Source organism: Festucalex cinctus, chromosome 4 (genome assembly GCF_051991245.1).
Source record: "Festucalex cinctus isolate MCC-2025b chromosome 4, RoL_Fcin_1.0, whole genome shotgun sequence".
NCBI classification, from domain to species: Eukaryota; Metazoa; Chordata; class Actinopteri; order Syngnathiformes; family Syngnathidae; genus Festucalex; species Festucalex cinctus.
The window spans coordinates 9328899-9348050 of NC_135414.1; the positions used below are offsets into that span (position 1 = coordinate 9328899).

Genomic DNA, 19152 nt, shown 5'->3' on the forward strand with positions numbered 1-19152 from the left:
GATGGTTGTTCGTCTCTGTGTGCCCTGCGATTGGTTGGCAACCAGTCCAGGGTGTCCCCCGCCTACTGCCCAGAGCCAGCTGAGATAGGCGCCAGCAGCCCCCGCGACCCTTGTGAGGAATAAGCGGTCAAGAAAATGGATGGATGGATGGATGTATTGACTCGTTTATTCAATTGAATAATTGGTTATTTTACTCAAAATTGGGAATAAATATATATGTATTATTCTAAACAACTCAATTCATTTGAATTAATTCAATCAATTAATTTAATGATGTACATTAAATTAACTTTTCAAGCTGTCGAACATTACTTCACGTCGGAAGCAGTTCTCTGTCACCCCGGAAGTACTTCTGTCTGTCAAACAACAAATCCGCATGGTTGTTCTCGCGATTGATATGTACAGATCAGTGGTACTAGCTAACCTAAACGGCCAACGATTGCGTCAGATCGTGTAAATATTGCGTCACTTCGTTGAACTTGGCGTTTACTAACATTAAAGCATTCGGCTTGTAAACATTAGCCGACTAGCTATTTAGCTATCGTTAGCCGTGGCTGTGATGGCAGCGTCTATTCCTCCATTGAACTGTGATCCTCCTTTAAGGTGAGTGTGTTTTTTTTTGTAACGTAGGACTACATGCGTTCTGAGATGGTGATATTTATTTCATGCTCTTTTATTATATGTTCTATTAAATTAGATAGAGCTGTTTGGCGCTATCGATTAAGATGAAACTCAAGTCAAATTTATTTATAAAGCACTTTAAAACAAGCATTGCTGTATACAAGGTACTGTACATGAAACAGAAATCGGTCATGCAGACCAGTGATTTAGACGTCTCTCTCCTCCAACACACCTGATTCAAATGATTAGCTTATCCGCAAGTTCTGTAGGAGTCTGATAATGATCCTGATCAAGTAGGACTGGCGTTTGAGACTTATGGTTTAGATAAAGGTAGTGCTTTGCCAATTGCCACTGTCTCATGGCATCTTGGTGCTCAGTAACTATGTTGATGTCAATTGAGAGCTTAATTTGGAAACAAGAAGTGCTTTGCTACTGCTACTGCGACACCAGGGAGCTTGGTGGATGTCAATTACAAGCATATCATATTTTTGCATCTTTTCACTTTTTGATGTCACGTTTACACTTTATAAAGCAGAATTTCAGTTAAATTTCCACTTAAAGGAATTATAACCCGTATAGTAAATGAAATTACCCTAGCGTCCTTTGTGGAAATAAACTGCACTGCAAATGTGACCAGTGTTGTTTAACTTTGTGTGTTGCATTTGATTTAGTTACAAGCAACGCAAGGCTGCCTCCAGGAAAGAAAGAAGAAAGCGGAAACGACAAGCAATTGCCCGAACCAGAGAATGTGGTATGAAAATAACTTGTGTTGTTTTGGATATTTGATCATGCCAAACAGTCATGCCATGTATTCTGCTGTAGCTGAACAAAGTGGAGACGTTGAGCCCTCTGAGGAAGTGGCTGAAGAGGATGATGAAGATGCCAGTATTTTTGATGAAGAGAGGTGGGATACAGATCTCAGCATTGCTTTTCTTGCTTTGTCCAACAAATTCAGCACTGGCGCACACAAAAGAGACCTTGACACCACAGTTGCTCAGATGGCGTTTGAGTCACATTTCACTTTTTTCCCCAGGCAACGGCTACATGAAGAGTGGCTCGAGCGAGAGCGGCTCGCGCAAGAAGAATTCCGTCTGAGGTCTGAGAGGGAGGCGGCTGCGAGGAAACGCAGAGAGGATGACGAGGTAATGCAATCTTGATTTGCTTTCATCGCATACAATGAGATAAATGACAGCAGATACGTGCAATGCAATATAACTTTACCATAATAATATGGAGAGGTTTCCAACAGCAATCCGTGGCTGTAAATAATCTGTCAATTTACATTTTCAAATACAGTGATACCTCAGCTCACGAACATAATTGGTTCCCAGAAAGTGTGTGTAAGGCGAAAAGTTCTTCTTCCGAACATTTATTTCACATAAGAAACCATTAAAATGAGAATAATCCGTTCCCAGGTCCCTATAAAACATAATCTTCTACTAAATAAGCCTTAAAACTACACAAAAATATACCTTATTTTATGTATAATAAATGTGCTATTGTATTGTAATTATAGAAATAAACTGTACTGTATAATAAAGTCATTTTATTTACCTTTGTGATGGTGGTTCTTAAGGATAGTAGCAATGGTAGACTTACTTCATTCGCGAGCGTTTCACCGCGTAGAGTGTTTATGGAACGGTTGCCGTTCATTCACGCTTTCGTGCTCACCGGAGCGGAGGAGGCGTGTCCCTTGGTGAACAAGGAAGTGGAGCACTTTAGCGAGTCAACAAAAAGTGAGCACCGTCAACTACTTTCACCTCTTTCCTGGGACTAAACAGCCGTGGCACTATTTTCTCCTATTTTGAGGTACGAAAGCACTTTCGCTTTTTTTAGTGGCGCGAACTCCATTCACTACAATGCAAATGCGCCGCCAAATCGCCGTCCCTCGCTTTTGGTGAGAACGCAGCATTAGGCTTAACACTAGCCTGTGGTGGGGTCTTTCTCGGTCCCATAATAGCAAAAGTACACTCAATATGGTCCAAAATGTCTTATCAAACACAAACCGCGTCCGCACTCAAAGAAAGGGGGTGACGAACTGGGACACCATGAGCATGCGTCAGCTTCTCGTGGCCGCCACCATGGCGCTGTTCAACCGCGTGGTTTGGTTCGTTCGCCAAAAACTAGTTCGTCAGCAGAGACTATATGCTCGTGAATTTAATGTTCGTCAGGCAAAAAGTTCGTGAGCTTAAGCGTTCGTCAGCGGAGGTTGGTTTTACTGTACATATAGTTTCCTTTCTTCAAATGGTGGCCACCACATTTAATTGCTGTGCACTTATGCAAATAGATGTCTCATACTAAGTAAACAACTCCCTTTATCCCAATGGAAAAAAAAAATAAAAAATAGCAGGTGCTGCCAGTAGGTTTCTAATCAAGACCTTTTTAGTATGACATTTGACACCATGCAGATGCCACGAGATGGTGGCAACGTTTTTTTGTTTTTTTTCCTTTGGTCTGTCCATATGAAGATACTCTGCTAATGAGCAAAGTGCGCATCTCGAATTCAAGGTGCATTATGGGTAGCGGAGTAGTGCATTGTGGGTAGGCGAAACTACCAATACGGTCATTGAAAATGAATTGGATCCGATGGAATAGGCTCTGATAGAAACGTTTCAACGGCTGGAAAGTTGCTGTTTTTTATTAACATGCATAGCATGTGTTTTACTGATATCGGGGAAGTTGACTTGCAAGCTTTAAAGTGTACAGTTAGGCAAAGATTGTCACCACTCTAATCTCCGCTTTTCAAATTGATAGGGTAGTTGGTAGCCTCGTTTTTTTCCCCCCACGCATGCCCAAACTTAATGCACACTTTGCTTATTTCAGAATAGTTCCTGGGCTCCAAGATGCCAGAGGATGGCGCCAAAGCAATAATTTTATATTACACATGCTTAGGCCGGGCACAAGAACAAATCATTTTCAGTGAATAATGAAGGATAGGTTGCAAAAAGGGTCTGCAAAACGGTTATTTTGTGAGTAGCAAATGACGGATATCTGGGGCAACATTATAGACACTTTTAGCAGAGAATATCTTCACATCCTTCCCTCATTTGATCTCTAAGAGAAAGGAAGAATTTTCTAATGCTGAGAAGACAGCTTTTCAAACTCTTGTTTGGCATGTTGTGATGTTTACGTTTTATTTCTGTGTCCACAGCGGAAGATAAAGGAGGAATGGGAGGCTCAGCAAAAGAGAGAAGAAGAGGAAAAAGAGCAGAAACAGCAACAGAAGCGAGACAGAGAGGTGAACCGAGCCGTGGGAGGATAAAACCGGAGAGAAATATATCCACTTCTACTTAATCTTCATCTTCAATCTTCAGAAATGAGATTCATTTATTACAATCAAACATACGCACTACCTGCAATATACAATGTACGTGTAATGAAATTCAATGGAAGAGCAATATCGAAAAAAGTCGACAATGGCAATAATGCTCAATTTTGAGCTGTCACTGTCATTAGTTCATTGTATTCTTGATTTATTTATTTTTTTTTTTTTTAACTTGTTTATCAATCTTTCCTTGACGAAGTGGCACAAGCAGCAAGCATCCTACTCCTTAACAAAGATACTGTTGCAAAAGTCCTTTACCAGCACTCGAATTGTCCCGGCGAGGACGTATCTTTTAACTTTGTGTGTTAAGTGTCTTTGTTATTGAAGTTAACAAAGTTTATCAGAATTGCTGTGACTTATCTGCCCCTGTGAATGCGGTCTTAACAAGAAGGTACAGATATGCTCCGCCTATTTCACATTTTCACCTGACATCTCTTTACACCGTTTGTAGGAGGCCTTTCAGAAAATGTTGGATGAAGCAGAAAATCAGGTACTGCCCAAGTGCCTTTTATTTTGTTACATTAATACATGACATCCATACGACTTTTATGTTTTTGTTGTGTAATTATGATTCTGCGCTCCAGATGATGTTACACAGTTTTGTGTTGTTATATTGCATTTTTCGTATAATTTGGATGGTTTCTATAATTGTGATGAGTCTCAGGTAAAAAATGCAACTCTGCTCAGCGGACCATTGTTATGTCACCGTGTTGGTATTGAGCAGAGGAAACGTCCTCGAAATTCGCCTTGTTTTTTTTTTTTTTTGCAGCTCGCTAATAACGGAGGACCATGGATGAATCCTGAGGCTCCGGTAACGGAGAAATCTGAAAATTATGGGACGGAGCGAGATGTAGCAAATTGCCCTTTCTTCCTCAAGACTGGATCCTGTCGATTTGGGGACAGGTACAGTGGCTTAGCTTTTTTTCACGACTCTATAGTAATCATGTCCACTTCCTTTTTTTATTTTATTTTTTTACCAGTGTTAATGCAAATGTATTTATTTTAATTTTCACTCCCCATGACTTTAGATGTTCTCGAAAGCACCTTTACCCATCGAGTAGCCCCACTCTATTGATCCGCGCTATGTTCATAACATACGGCATGGAACAGTCTCGCCGTGATGACTACGACGGCGATGCTTCTCTGGAGCACAGCGAGGAAGAGCTGCACGAGTCCTTTACTGAATTCTACCATGACGTTCTACCAGAGTTTAAGACCGTTGGAAAGGTGGTCCAGTTTAAGGTAAATTGTGTCACCACTACCGACAATTTTTGGATAGTGTTTATTGGTTTGAAAATAATATAAACATTGACCAACTTACATAATTCTTAAACCTTTATATTTTAATGCATCTTACTTAGGGCTGCATGATTTTGGAAAAAAACCTAATCGCAATTCTTCAGACCAATATTGCGATTGGATTTGCGTTTTTTGTATTTTACACATTAAAATGCATGAAAACACTACAATTGTGAGTCAGTTTAGTTTCAGACAAGTACTTTGATCAATATTTTAACAATGCAATACTATAATTTCACAATTTGATTAAAACTACGAGGAGGAAGACGTCCTCTTCTGGTGAATATGCTAAGGGGGGAGCTTTGATCTACATTATGCTTCTAGACCAAATAATTTGCCAATAAAAACTATACATTGAGGCTCAGGTTTGGTATGATTATAATACAGATAGATATCCAGAATATTAACAAAATACAGACAGAATTTAGGGGAATAATTTCCTTGACAATATAACGGGTTATTATAGCCCTTTATTGTAATTTCTTTGTGCCTATGAGAACTTTTTTTTTTTTTTAAAGTGTAACTAACGTGAATGTTGCTGTTAGTGATGTTAGCTTAGCACGCCCGCTACTTCGTCAGTCTTTTTTTAACCTGCTTTACAGGCTTCATACTGAAGTCGGTGGTTGTTTTTTTTTTTTAAGTGTTGATATAAGTTGGTCTTGTTGCCTCTAGATCTGGCTACTCGCTGATAGCACATTTTGTATCTGGAGCTTTTCTTTTGGTCCACGTCATGTTTGTCGAATCCGAAATGCGTCCAAATAACCTTTATTTGGTACAAGTTGCTCTCTCTCCCCTCCTTTGTAGCGGCAGAAGTCCCTTCTTCCCTGAAATCCACTTTGGTGCACGGCAATCACAGCAAGCCTCGAGGTGCACTCGTTATGGTTGCACTGTACATACAGAATGAAGGCACCGGAGCGCAGACTAACGCCAACAACGCTGATTGGCCAGCGCCATTAAGACTCGCGCATCGGCAATTGTGGTTGACGAATACAGCTATCACTCAAACACCAAAGGGGGAAGAAAGATAAAACTATCTAAAACAGCACTGTTTTGCGATTAGGTTATTGCACTTGGTCAAACCTCAATGTCAGTTAGATTTAGATTAATCATGCAGCCCTAATCTTACTAGAATACAGTATTGGGCAAACATTTATTTCACGAGACTGGTATATAGATTCACCACATACAGTGAAATTTCAGTACTTATATTTTTATAATTTTGATGATTCAGTTGGCTATCTAAAAAAATTGACTCTTATAGAAACTATCAAAATCAATAGAAATTTGGTACTGTAGGTGTCTGTCTGTCTTATGAAAAGTGTTCCTTCGGTTCTGTATAGAAGTGTATGAATTATAGTAAATGCACTTTTCTACAACAATCTAATTTATTGAGGTGTACCTGTAAATGGGATTAGAACTGAGCCCTGTGGAACACCTGCAAGATTCCTTCTGAGACTTTGTACAAGTAGTTAGAAATATAGGATAAATATAAGGTAACTAGGGGTCATTACAGCCTAGTAATTATTATTATATCATGAATTTGATCTTCTGATGTGATCTTTGCCTTTAGGTCAGCTGCAACTATGAGTCCCACTTGCGAGGGAATGTTTACGTCCAGTTTGACACGTAAGTATCACACAAGGTCCTTTGACAATGATCGCGCGTAACAAATGAACTTGACTTTGAACAAAAGTTTGAATTTGCTGTCTTCTGACTAGTGAGGAGCAATGCAGAGAGGCCTTCATCAAATTTAACGGAAGGTGGTACGCCGGCAAGCAGCTTCACTGCGAGATATGTCCTGTGACACGGTGGAAGAATGCGATTTGTGGTGAGATGAAGTCTCAATGTGAGATTTTCAATGTTGTAAACCAGTGGTGTCCAAACTATGGCCCGGGGGCCAGTTGCGGCCCGCCGTCCATTTTTCAGTGGCCCGCGGCATATGCTTAAAAATGGCATTTGACTCAGTTAAAATAAATTAAAAACAAAAATGTTTGGAGATGGTCAAAATAAGAAGGGAGGGTGTCGAAAACACAGGTGCCATTAAAGGTTATTTTAGTGAACTTAAAACTAACGAAATAACTAAAACAAAAATTCAAAAAGCAACTTCACTAACAAAATAAAATAAAAACGAAAATGCTTTTTAAAAAACGAAAACTAACTGAAACTACAATTTATGTTTGCAAAACTAATTAAAGCTAACTATAATTATAGCAAAAATTCCTAATTCATTTTATGCATGAGCCTTTGGGGATGATTTAAAATGTGATTTTTAGTGATTTATTTTGATATAAACCGAAATAATGACGTTTGAAAGTATGGCGTTTTTTAAATATTGCGCACAAGTAATAAAAATTTTACAAAATATATAATAAAAAAATAAAACTAATACTGAAACTAACAAAGTAAACTAAAACTAAGCATTTATTAAAGAACTAAAACTAATGAAAAAATAAATGGACTACCCGGAAAACTAATTAAAACTATTACTATTAAATACAAAACTTAAAATGAAATAAAAACTAACTAAAAATAAATAAATACTATAATAATAACCCTACTGCCGTATTACAAATAAATTGGCTTATATACTGTATCATTTTTCTAAATATGCAAAAGCACAAATAAATTATTTGTACAATTTTTAGGAGTAAACACAATTTCTCTTCATAACACTATATGGCCCTTGTGTCCTTCTGATTTTCTGTATGTGGCCCTCAAATGAAGAAGTTTGGACACTCCTGTTGTAAACTTTTCCATGGGAATTCATGAACATTTATGGAACTACAAAAGTTATTGACAAAATTGAAGGTTGACCCCTAATTGAAATATTTCCCAAATTCATCCGCTTATCAGCCTATGGAAATTTACCAGAAAGCTTCTGAAAAATTTTCAAGAAATTTTTCACCCCTGAAGGTTGACAAAACGTTTTGTTATCTCTCAGGACTGTTTGACAGAAACAGGTGCCCCAAAGGGAAACACTGCAATTTCCTACATGTATTCCGAAACCCCGGCAATGAATTCTGGGAGGCCGACCGGGACCTTCACATTTCACCGGACCGCAGCATCAAGGGGAGTCACTCGGAGAGATACTCAGAGCGAAGGGGAGACAGATCGCGGAGGAGTCACCGGAGCAGAAGCCCACCGAGATCGGAGAGGTCCTACGGCAGACGAGAAGAGGACCGACGCAGTGAGAGGAGTCGAGATAGGAGGACGTCCCAGTCCCAAAGAGACGACAGCAGACGCTCATTCGGGTCAGCACATTACGACAGGAGTCGGGACAGTTACAAAGGCAGAAGCCGCGAAAAGTCCAGGAGCAGAAGTCGAGACCGGAAAAGGAGTCGAGATCGAGACAGGAATCCGAAAAGTCGGAGTAAAAGTGGAGAGAAATACAGAAATGGAGACGCAGAAAGAAACAAACGGAGCAGAGAAAAGAGCGGACATCGCAGCCCGGGCAATGACGACGAAACCCGAAGCGTTCCCGATGAGGACCGCAAGAAACGTCGACACCACAAACACTCGAAAAAGAACAACAAGAAAAGCAAGAAGAAGAAGAAGCAGCACAAGAAGCGGAGCTGCTCACCTGAAGCCGTGACTTCATCCCGAGAGTCAGAAGACGAGACTTTGGACAAACGCTCGGAAAAAAGTCCAAGTGGGGAAAAAGCTGAACTTCTTCAGAACAATGATGACTTGAGTGCAAGTCCAAGTGTTGATGATGCAAAGAAAAACTCGACGACACAAGTTGATGAGCCTGCACAAAGTTCTTCTTAGCGGCTTTTATAATTGAAAATCTGTAAAATGTTTTTGTATATTGACATGAGAGTATAGGCTCCATAACCTGGCGTCAAAAACCCACACAAGTTACTATCATCGTTTTTGCATGAGAACAGCGGTTGTCACTTGCTCCAGTTGCCATCCGCAAGTATCCAAATGCCTATCGTTAACAAATAAGATAAATTCTCATAATGATACAAAAAAAAGCTGCTGATGTCAAAGGCCTTTTCATTACATGTCAATATTTCCAAATGAATGTGATGGAAAGTTACTGATAATGTTTGTCAGTGCTGTTGATCAACTAAACTTCTACCAACTTTTCAGGATTTCAAGTGATCAGTTGCAACTTTCAACCAGTTAATTATGGAAATTTTGTATCCGAGAAAGTCAACATTTGTTTTTCAGTTTGAAGACATTTATTGTTAAATACTGTCAAATATAAATGTCAAAATGATGGTGAATACAAAAGTGGTTTCTTTTGCAGAAATGAAAAAGTGTCATTTTCTGGGAATGAATGCTGAATTTTTAGAATACACACCATGTGGTTATGTTTTTCCCACCTCAATACATACAGCATTGTCTTTCATTGGATCAAACTGAAAAATATACTTTGTTCCATAGATGTTGTAATACCAGATCCCTTTTTTGTGTCATATTAGGCATCCATAGACTTAGGAAGGTAAAACACACAGTTCTTTGGTCATATGTCAGTGTTTAAATGTAAACCAAAGCATTAATGTAAAGAAAATAGAGCTATTTCTATTTGGGTCACTTTTTTTGACTTAAGGACTGCCATTTGTCCCTTTACAAAATAAAAATGTATCAAGTTTCACAAACAACACTACATATAAACATATTTTGAACTGAATTCCATATAACTGGTTTAGTTTATGGGCAGACTTGTATCAGTATTACACGATGAGATTGACATCTGCACTTCTGCTTTTCTGAAAACCGCTTGAGTTCGGGAACCCCACGTTACTCAAACGTGGATGTTCAGAACCTTCCACAACACTTATGTCAAGAATGAACCACCAACAAGTCAAAGACAAAATTAAGTGATGATTGACTGAATTAACACTGTAGAATTGATACTGAGGCTGTGTTCTTGTTGCTACATTGGTTTCGAGATGTTGCACGTTAGAAGACACGACGATGGGAGCTGCTACAGAGGAGACGCATAATTGAACCGCACTTTACACCACCACTGTCACGGGACGTTACAGGGGATTACATTTCAGAAAAATACAGCACAGACATGTTGATTACATACATACAGTACATTACAGTACATACAAACGAGTACAACACTGACAATAAACGGGAGAGAACGATGACGTAAATTTTGTTCTGGCAACGTGAAGTCTATGTCAGCCCGATTTCTTCTAAAACACTCCGTGGGGCCTCCGCCTCCTGTGGATGGAGAAGAGACATCACATGGGCATTGTCCTTTCTTAAACTCAATGTACAGTAAATGTATAGCACTATTAATTGAGTGAGTGTCAACTTCTCGCTCATCAGTATGACACTATTAGTCATTGTTTGCAAGTGTTGCTAATAACGGCGTTTAAATATAACGGCGTTCGAAACTGCGTTGCTTTTTCACGAACGGAGCAATCAAATTAATTACTGTTCCTTACGTTACAACGTCGTTAGCGTTACTGATAATGTAAAGTGCCGCATTACAAAAATTTGGTTTCGGGAAGCGCCGCGGTGTCAACCTTTCACCAAGCTGACAGACAGCTCCACATCAGTTGCAAATGCAGAGAAGAACGCGACAGTTGAGCACGGGTGGGGGTGGGGGAGGGGACTTAAGGGGTGACGCTGCTTGTGTACTATGATTGGCTAACATGTTGTGTGGGCGGGGGCCCCAGCTTAATGTGTGCCGCACGCACTTCTATCAAAACACAAGAGCGCTCGAATGGCGACAGAGAGCCTGGGGAATGAAAATGTAGCATTTTATATCTGGAAGTACAGACACTACTCCTCGCTGATTTAAACTGCTGTTCAGCAGCAACAGCTGGTGATTAAGGCTGAACTCACCATTTAAACCGCAAGGTTTGTTGTTGAAAACATGCTCCCCCTGTCCAATGTGGAGTCCGAGTCATTTAGAGCACTCCTGGCTAAAATTCCAACACAGGGATGAGGAGGGGGTACCCCTCCATGCCGAAAGAGTTTTGCTAACTTCTTAGACAACGGGTGTAGTTTAGTGGTTATCAGATTTCCCTTCTTCTTTTTACATTTAAGTTTACATTTAGGTTTCATAATTTTGCATTACAGTAAAGTGTGTGAATGTTATGTTCAATATGTACTTCTTTTTTATTTTTTTTAATATACATTTTTACTTCTATGCATGTGGCAAGTTGCAATCTTTGGAGTTCCAATAGATAGATGTTCTAAAATATATTATTTTTATTCTTCATTATTAAAAACATTCTTTACACTAGAGATAGAACATTATTATTTAAAACCCCCCAAAACAAAACACATATTTACTAAGCTGAATAACTAATTACTTTCAGAAAGCAGTAAGGGAGTTACTAACGCAATTACTTTTTAAAAGAAGTAATTTGTAACTATAACTAATTACATTTTTAAAGTAACTTTCCCAACACTGTTCGCAGAGGATAAAGAATGTGACTCAGCACTGTAACCTTCAATACGATGCTTAAAGGCTTATAGCACCACAACATTAGGGTGGCCAGATGTCCACATTTAGGCTGGACAGTCCTTATTTTCAGTGATGTGTCCTGCATCATGCACAAACCTAAGCAGCAGGACGCTGGCATTGGGTTTATATCAACATCAGCCCCGCCCCCACCCCACGTTTGTCAACTGGTGTGGGATTGGCCAAGAGTAAGTTCTCGTATATCATTGGTTCAATAAATGTAAAAGCTCCACGTCATTTCCTCGCACTGCGCTAGCAAAAATGCCAAAACGCAGGACATCTTTTAATATTGAATGGACAAAAAAGCACAATTTCCTGGCCAAAAGTAGTCAAGACTCGTTTCACGGTTTGCACGCTTTGCCGATTAGACGTGGACGTGAGCAGTCAAGGCAAAGCAGCCATTGAACGTCACGCGGGGTTGGAAAAGTATAAAAGCAAGAGGCGAGCAGCAGGTGAAGACCTTTTTCCTCGTTATTTGCATTTCAAAATAAGTTACCATTTAGTTACACAAACATTATCTAAACCATGCAAAACTTTATTGTTGATGGAAATACACTGCAAGTCTGATGTAGTGTTCCCTCGTTTTCCGCTGAGGTTAGGATCCAAAAAATACCCGTAATAAATGAAATCCACAAAGTAGTTGGCTTTTTGTTTTTCATTTATTACAAATGTTTTAAGGCTCTAAAACCCCTCACCACACAGTATATTCACTTTTCTCATCGAGCCGTTTACATTTTCTTACATTTTCCCCTTGTTTAAACTTTCTCAATGTTCAAACCTTCATAAAGTTTTTAAAATAGGCACATTACTGTAAAAAATGCATGCAAAATTGTACTAAAAACATCCATGAAACAGTGAGGCCATGAAAAGAGAACTGCGTTATAGCGATGGAACACCTTTTTTCTTCTTCTTTTTTTTTTTTTTTTTTTAAAGATGTCCTCCTTTTTGACCTTATGGAAGTGACCACCCTACGCAACATACACACAATTTCATGTTAGCATTAAAGGCGGGGTCGTCCATTTTCACAAGCTAGCTTGTGTGAGTGAGTGAAAAATAAATAAATAAAAAACCCGTGCGTGCTGTCAAGTTGCCGTGGGAGTGACGTCATGCAGCCGACAAATTCGCCCGGCCCCATCTGCCGACAGTGAGTGACGCCCCCCGCCACCCCCCGCTCTGCGATTGGCTGGAGGGGTAAACAACTGTCTGTACACAGAAACGTCCCGCTGTTGACAAAACAAACACAAAATGGCAAAATACAGGCTGGGGGAGTGGGGGGTTAGGGAAAAAAAATCACCACCAACCGTTAACAGAAGCCCAGAGGTGTACATTGAGAAGGAGTTCATGGGTATACATCCTGTATTTATATAGTGCATTTTCCTGAGTGAAAATGGAAGACCCCGCCTTTAAACTAGCAGACTTAACGGCTAAGCTATGTGGTTTTTCTAAACGTAAAAAGTGTAATTGTCTGTTTTATGTTCAGCTAACAACTTGAAGCCTCTTTTTCTCTTTTTTTTGGGGGGGGGAAGAATGGTTTATTATATCACAATGCAGCTTGTTGTGGAGTTGAGTTCACTGCCATCACAGCGCTTGTATCTATTTTTTTGCTACCTAATCAAAAAAAAAAAAAAGTCGACCACTCTTATCCCGTATCAGTGGCCATTGTCTTTTCCGTTCTTTATCGTAAGGGTCTGCGGTTGTTTTGTGTTTTTCGTTCTGAGTGCACGTATGTACCTCCTGCAGCAGGTCCGCCTGCTCGATGGCCTTCAGCACGTTCTTCTTGGAGGTTTCTTGCGCTTCTCCGCCCAGCAAGAATTCATCAAGGATGAAGTAGGCCTTCTCAAAGTTGAAGATGATATCCAGCTCACACACCTATGAGGACATAATTCATTTATCAATCCAGTTAGTTCTCATATTAAAAAATGGATGTGGCATATAATGAGAAACTCACACTGCCAAAATATTTGTCCAGCAACTCCACATATCTATGGATGATCTCCAGGGTGATCAACTCGTTGTCCTGATCCTCCACCGCACAGCAGAAATACAGGCTGGCATATCTAGCACACATACACGGAACAATTTAAATCAAGTTAGAGTTTGACTGTTAACAACATGAACATTTGTAATCATCTGACCAGCATTGTTGGACTATTTTGAACTGCGAATGTGGCATTACAGATCGAAAATAGTTGGAAGTGACGTCATTCCTAAAAACATATTTTCATCCCTACAGCTAATGTGTCAGACCATTTCCTGCACAAAGAGGTACATACTTGTTCTTATGTAACCAACTGAAATAAATAGTTTATAGGGACTTAGCACCGCCATAAATAGCAAAAATCAGTAACTAATCAATTAGGGATGTAACGATAATGCCAATATGTTGATATTGCGATATTAAAACTGCCACAATATATTGTCATCATCATGTCACGATATTAAAAGCAGCACATCTGTTCAAAAAGTCTGGTTGATTTCCATTTGTGCAGTTCTAGCACCCTTTGGTGGCTAGTTTTTTTTTTTTTAGTTTTTTTTTTTAGTGCAGTTTAATTTTCACAAGGCATGTTTTAGCCCTTTGTGTTTAAAATCCACGCTAATGGTCAGTTGATGGTCAGTTGTAATATGTTTGTAAACTGAGTCAATATGTGGAGGAACTCAATGTGTGCTTGCATTAGCAAGTACCTCAGTATTCTTATTATAGATTTGAGGTTGCTTATATGCATTACCGTAATGTACAAAAGCACAATATTGTGTTTTTCTTTAGTATGAGCTTTTTTTTTTTTTTTTTTTTTTTTTTTTTTACAATATAGTGATCATTTTTTGTATCGCCAACCTCCCCACAATATTGTGATAATTATCGTATCGTGACCTTCATATTAGGGATAGACCGATAATCGGCCCCGGCCGATTATCGGCGCCGATATTTGGCATTTTGACAAATATCGGCATCTGCCATGTTTTGAATCTGAAGGCCGATAAAGCTCACTGAACAGGGGATACTTGCGAACGTAGCGAATTTGGGGTTTTCATCAGGATTTGTTAGATGTTCGCAGTCAGTTTTTATTTGTTGTAAACAGATTTGGAACATATTCACACAATTTTTCACCGCAAAAATCTTTTTGAAACGTTTTTACGAACCCTAACAAAAACCCCAAATGAGCTACATTCACATGAATTTGTTACTCAGTGAGAAATTATATATAGTTTGAAAGAATCCCCCCCCCCCTCCCCATTTTACTGCAAATGAATATCGGCTTGAAATATCGGTTATCGGCCAACTTGACTACAAATAATCTGTATCGGTATCGGCCTTGAAAAAAACATATCGGTCTATCACTACTTCATATCATGATATCGTACCGTGATTTTTGGATATCGTTACATCCCTATAATTAATGGACCCCACAAAAGGTCTATAATGGTCCATGGATGCCACACTACATGAAGCTCCTCAACACACTTCAACATAGTTTCTTGGCACCAAGCTGCCACAAGATGGCACCAAAGCCACAAAACAGTGAAAAGGTGTTTTTTTTTATTTTTATTTTTTTTTTAAAGCAAAGAACGACCAATAGATTCCCAAAAATCTTTCTTAACTCTTTGCCCGCCAAAAACGTTTAATAACGTTGAGTAAAATCACGATGTTTGCCGCCATAAACGTTAATATATCAGTGGTCAGTGCAACGTCCAAGTGCAGTGCAGCCGGGTCAATGAGTTGTGAAATCAAAAACACCCACTAACTATGGCCAGCAGATGGCAGCGGTAGCTGCTCGGGCCCTAACTAGAGCTGCAAATTACAATGAAACATGACGCAATCTGATGAAATAGAACATTTTCAAGGTTGACGTGAATTGTCAAAGCCTTTGTAACAATAAACCTAATTTGACGGAGCGTCACTAAACAAAAAATATTAGTATCAAAGTCACTGTTGTGGAGAAAATGTATCTTTTCTTTTCAATTTTCGCTCAATGTCACTCAAATGACCTATTTTCAAATGGTGATTACTAAAGAACGGAATAAGGTAGAAACATACTTTTTCTTTACTAATGAAAGAATGGAATGCGATCTTTCATGTTGTACCCATGTTGTTTATGTAGCAAAAAGAACACAATATTCTGTTTGCTTCGAAAAAGGAGTTAAAATGCTCGAAATCCGCTGGCATTCGGGGTTGTTTTTTTGATAACGTGTGGCAGTAAAAGAGGTAAAAATAAATGATTGGTGATTTCAAAATGCTGAATCATGAATATACGGGCTATCACTGTTGTGTACCCTCTTTTTGTGATGTTATCCTGATATAGAACTTATGTGGGCACATGTGAAAAGTGCCTTTGTATATAAATGGCTGGAACACATGGCAGGAAATATTCACTGTTTTTTTTTTTTTTTATTGTTTTTTTTTAAACCACAGTCCTTCATTGTTGAGCAGAGGGGGCGTTTCTGGCATGCCCAACTCAACAGAAGGTGAACACAAAATGCCAGAATTCTTAGTGCCTGGCAATAGCTGTAGCAAAATCTGAAAAACAATATTCAAGTGTTAGCAAATTTTAATACTTAAATGGACAGGATTTGGTCTTTTTTTGTGTGTGTTTTTTAACCCAATTTTGCGACTTTTGTGATTAATTTTATTATTATTTATTTTATTTACTTATCTACTTATGGCATTCATTAATTTATTCATTTAGTGTTGTTTGCTTTACCTCAGAACTGATTTTACTCAACACTGTATGCAGAGATGGTTGTTTTAAAGTGCTATATTAATAAAATTTACTTGACTTGGTTGAATTGATGCTTCCTATGCTGAATTGTCTTTCTAGTGAAGACAAAGATAGTTACCAGCTAGATCACAGTTTCTTTGAGCATTACAAAAAAAATTGTTTTATCTTTTTATCCTGAGGAGCAGATTTTTGTAATACAGTTAATGTACAGAACGTCATTAGATTATGAAGGTATACCTAATGTTAAGACTCACCTCTTGTAAACAATCTTCAAGTCCCTCCACTCCAAGAAGCTACACATTTTGGGCTTCCTCGCCAGGATGGTCTGAACCAGGTCTCTGGAGATCTTCTTCCTCTCCTTGTCAGAGAGAGGCACGTACCACTTCTGGAGGCGCAGCTTTCCTTGCCGGCTGAACAGCAGCATGAACTGCATCTGATGGAGTTAAGTTACACATCAATGTTCACTTATGAGAAGAAATTAATCATTAATAGGTAATGTACGCTGTTCAATATAATGAGGGTAGCTCATCATAAACAAATTTTGTCTCTCAACACAAAGCACCAAAATACAAAAGCAACAAAACAAAAACAAACACTTACTTGGGGACTGTACTGTAACTGCATAAAATTTGTTTTGGTCACGATTCAGGGAAAACACATTTCCCCTCAACTCTCGAGCCAACATCCAATTATCTGATTTCCTGGTTTATTCCCATCAATTTTCGTTAATATCAATCCATAGAAAGTTTCCAACTTTGGAATTTCCCAGTAGCTATTTTGCTACCCTATAATAATGGGTTCATGCACGAATCATAAATTTATTCGTTTGTTCGTTCGTATAACTACATACACCCGTGACGCTTCAGTGAAAAGTTTCATTTCGGCTCATGTTCGATTCTGCTGCTAAATGGATGGCAACATCAACAAGCAATATGTCACTTCTCCCTCTTTCCACGACATACATCAAGCTTGAATCTACTGCACTTAAAAACGCGTCTCTTTACCTTCGTAGTAGTTTTGGACGATGGGTCAGATGTGTAAAATCACATAAAACACCCCCACCCAAAAAAGACAAACGAGCTTTCGGAACGTGTCAGGCTAGCTAGCCAGCGTCTCATCCAGCTAGTTGTTAGCAAATGATGGTGAAGTGAGGCAGCAACCAGTTGAGGTCCTCACTGATTGGACAGAAAAACTCCGAGACTTGCATTGTGATTGGCTGAGACGTACCGTTATTACTTACGTTCGGCACTTTATTCATTCATTCATTCATTCATTCATTCATTCATTCATTCATTCATTCATTCATTTATTCATTCATCTATCAATTTGCGCTCTTATAATAGACCACGAGATCAAAATTTAGAACTACAGCTGTCTCCCTCCCCCTACCGCCATGAAATTTAAAATAATCCATTTAGAAAATAGGGAAAAAATAAAATATAGGAAAAATATTGATCCGTTTGGTGCCTAAACTGTCCTCTTATTCTGGAATGACTGCATTACGGTAGGGCAAAGGACTGTTTACATTGGAACGGTTACGTCAACCACGATGGGAAAGTCATTTAGCGCCCTCTGTCGACAAATATATACACATGTATTTTTTTCTTTTCTTTTGGACTTCATGCGACAAAGCGTCGTTTCTGACAACCAACCACTGTCTTTGACGTCTTCATGTTTTTATTTTGCGGCCGTGTCAATAATGTCTACAACGGCGTGGATGCTCCTCGGTAAGAAAGCGTAGCCGCACAAAGCCGTTTGCAGAGTCATCTGTGGAGTGTGTGTGTGGAATACACTAGCCCGGGATGGTTCACTAACTGCAATGCAGGGCGGCTGATAGAAGGGCCTTCGAATCGTGCTTTACACAAGAAACATGTGACGTGGGATTGCTCGGACATAACCAAGCTGTTACGCGAGGATGAGGAGCCGCAGTAATTCGGGAGTGAGGCTGGATGGATATGCCAGGCTTGTCCAGGAGACTATTCTGTGTCACCAGGTACTCAACACTTGTATGCATTTGGATAATGCCAAATTGGAGCGTGAAATTTGGATAGAAACTGTGATTGTTAAAGCTTGGTACAATACTGCAACTGATATGCGAGCTCCCTCGAGTGGTATTAAAAAGAAAGAATACAGTATTCATGAACACACCCAACATGCATAATTATTCAAATCAGAATCAAAATAAACATCATATTGTACAGTACTGTGTGTAAACTGTGTCTCTGGTAGTCCGAGTCACCCCAGTAGCCTACAGTGGTTCTAAATGTTGCACAATTTGTACATTATTACTGGGTGTTTAATTGAGCCATTTTCAGCAGTAAAAAGTTAATATTTTGCCTATAATTAATGTGATAACTTCATTATTTTTCATTTACGAATAATACCTTTAAAAAGTATGTTTTATACTTGCTGTTGACTAAAGATGACATCATCTGTGCTAAGGAAGTAGGTCACAACCAATCATGGCTCAATTTGCTGACCAACCCCAGAAAACAGGTGAGCCATGATTGGTTGTTAGCTACTTCCTCAGCACAGGTGTCATCAGTCGACAGCAAGAGGAACCAATAGTTTTTAAAGGTATTAATTGTACATGAAAAATAATGGTTATCAAATTAATTTTGGACAAAATATAAACTTTTCACTGCTGAAAATGGTTCAATGAGTCAAGTATGACTTTTATTTATATATATATATATATATATATATATATATATATATATATATATATATATATATATATATATATAATATTT

At 38.9% G+C, this 19152-nt stretch overlaps 3 protein-coding genes across 5 annotated transcripts in view; 2 read left to right on the top strand and 1 right to left on the bottom strand.

The window, feature by feature from the left end:
* The first annotated feature begins 359 nt into the window (after positions 1-359).
* LOC144017281 (U2 small nuclear ribonucleoprotein auxiliary factor 35 kDa subunit-related protein 2-like) lies at positions 360-9787 on the top strand. Its single transcript, XM_077518671.1, has 11 exons — positions 360-603; positions 1293-1372; positions 1444-1525; positions 1655-1763; positions 3773-3859; positions 4398-4436; positions 4716-4849; positions 4975-5188; positions 6816-6871; positions 6964-7073; positions 8187-9787. The coding sequence occupies exons 1-11, from the start codon at positions 560-562 to the stop codon at positions 9011-9013; spliced, it is 1782 nt and encodes a 593-aa protein (XP_077374797.1). The 5' UTR covers positions 360-559; the 3' UTR covers positions 9014-9787.
* Positions 9788-9837: 50 nt separating this feature from the next.
* On the bottom strand, positions 9838-18633 carry LOC144017282 (AP-1 complex subunit sigma-2). Of its 2 annotated transcripts, none has more exons than XM_077518673.1 (5): positions 18615-18633; positions 16654-16832; positions 13633-13741; positions 13416-13553; positions 9838-10429 (listed from the first exon to the last, which is right to left on the bottom strand). In XM_077518673.1, exons 2-5 carry the CDS (start codon positions 16830-16832, stop codon positions 10382-10384), a joined length of 474 nt encoding a protein of 157 aa, XP_077374799.1. In that variant the 5' UTR covers positions 18615-18633; the 3' UTR covers positions 9838-10381. The 2 variants fall into 2 exon arrangements, with proteins under 2 accessions (XP_077374799.1, XP_077374798.1); XM_077518672.1 differs by lacking the exon at positions 18615-18633 and adding an exon at positions 17404-17533.
* LOC144017284 (phosphorylase b kinase regulatory subunit alpha, liver isoform-like) overlaps positions 17989-19152 on the top strand; it is a 28964-nt gene continuing 27800 nt past the window's right edge. For both annotated transcript variants that reach the window (XM_077518675.1, XM_077518674.1), the window contains exon 1: positions 17989-18392. In XM_077518675.1, coding sequence (XP_077374801.1) covers positions 18315-18392 — 78 coding nt within the window. In that variant the 5' untranslated portion in view covers positions 17989-18314. The remainder of the gene's footprint in view (positions 18393-19152) is intronic.

Bases quoted from the DNA above. Each gene is read 5' to 3' on its own strand.
- LOC144017281 (XM_077518671.1), top strand. From the start codon at position 560: ATGGCAGCGTCTATTCCTCCATTGAACTGTGATCCTCCTTTAAG. The intron at 3,860-4,397 runs GTGAACCGAGCC...CACCGTTTGTAG, and splicing joins AACAGAAGCGAGACAGAGAG to GAGGCCTTTCAGAAAATGTT. The intron at 4,850-4,974 runs GTACAGTGGCTT...CCATGACTTTAG, and splicing joins TCCTGTCGATTTGGGGACAG to ATGTTCTCGAAAGCACCTTT.
- LOC144017282 (XM_077518673.1), bottom strand. From the start codon at position 16,832: ATGCAGTTCATGCTGCTGTTCAGCCGGCAAGGAAAGCTGCGCCTCCAG. The intron at 13,742-16,653 runs GTGAGTCTTAAC...TATGTGTGCTAG, and splicing joins TTGAAGATTGTTTACAAGAG to ATATGCCAGCCTGTATTTCT. The intron at 10,430-13,415 runs GTACATACGTGC...CTCCATCCACAG, and splicing joins AGGCGGACCTGCTGCAGGAG to GAGGCGGAGGCCCCACGGAG.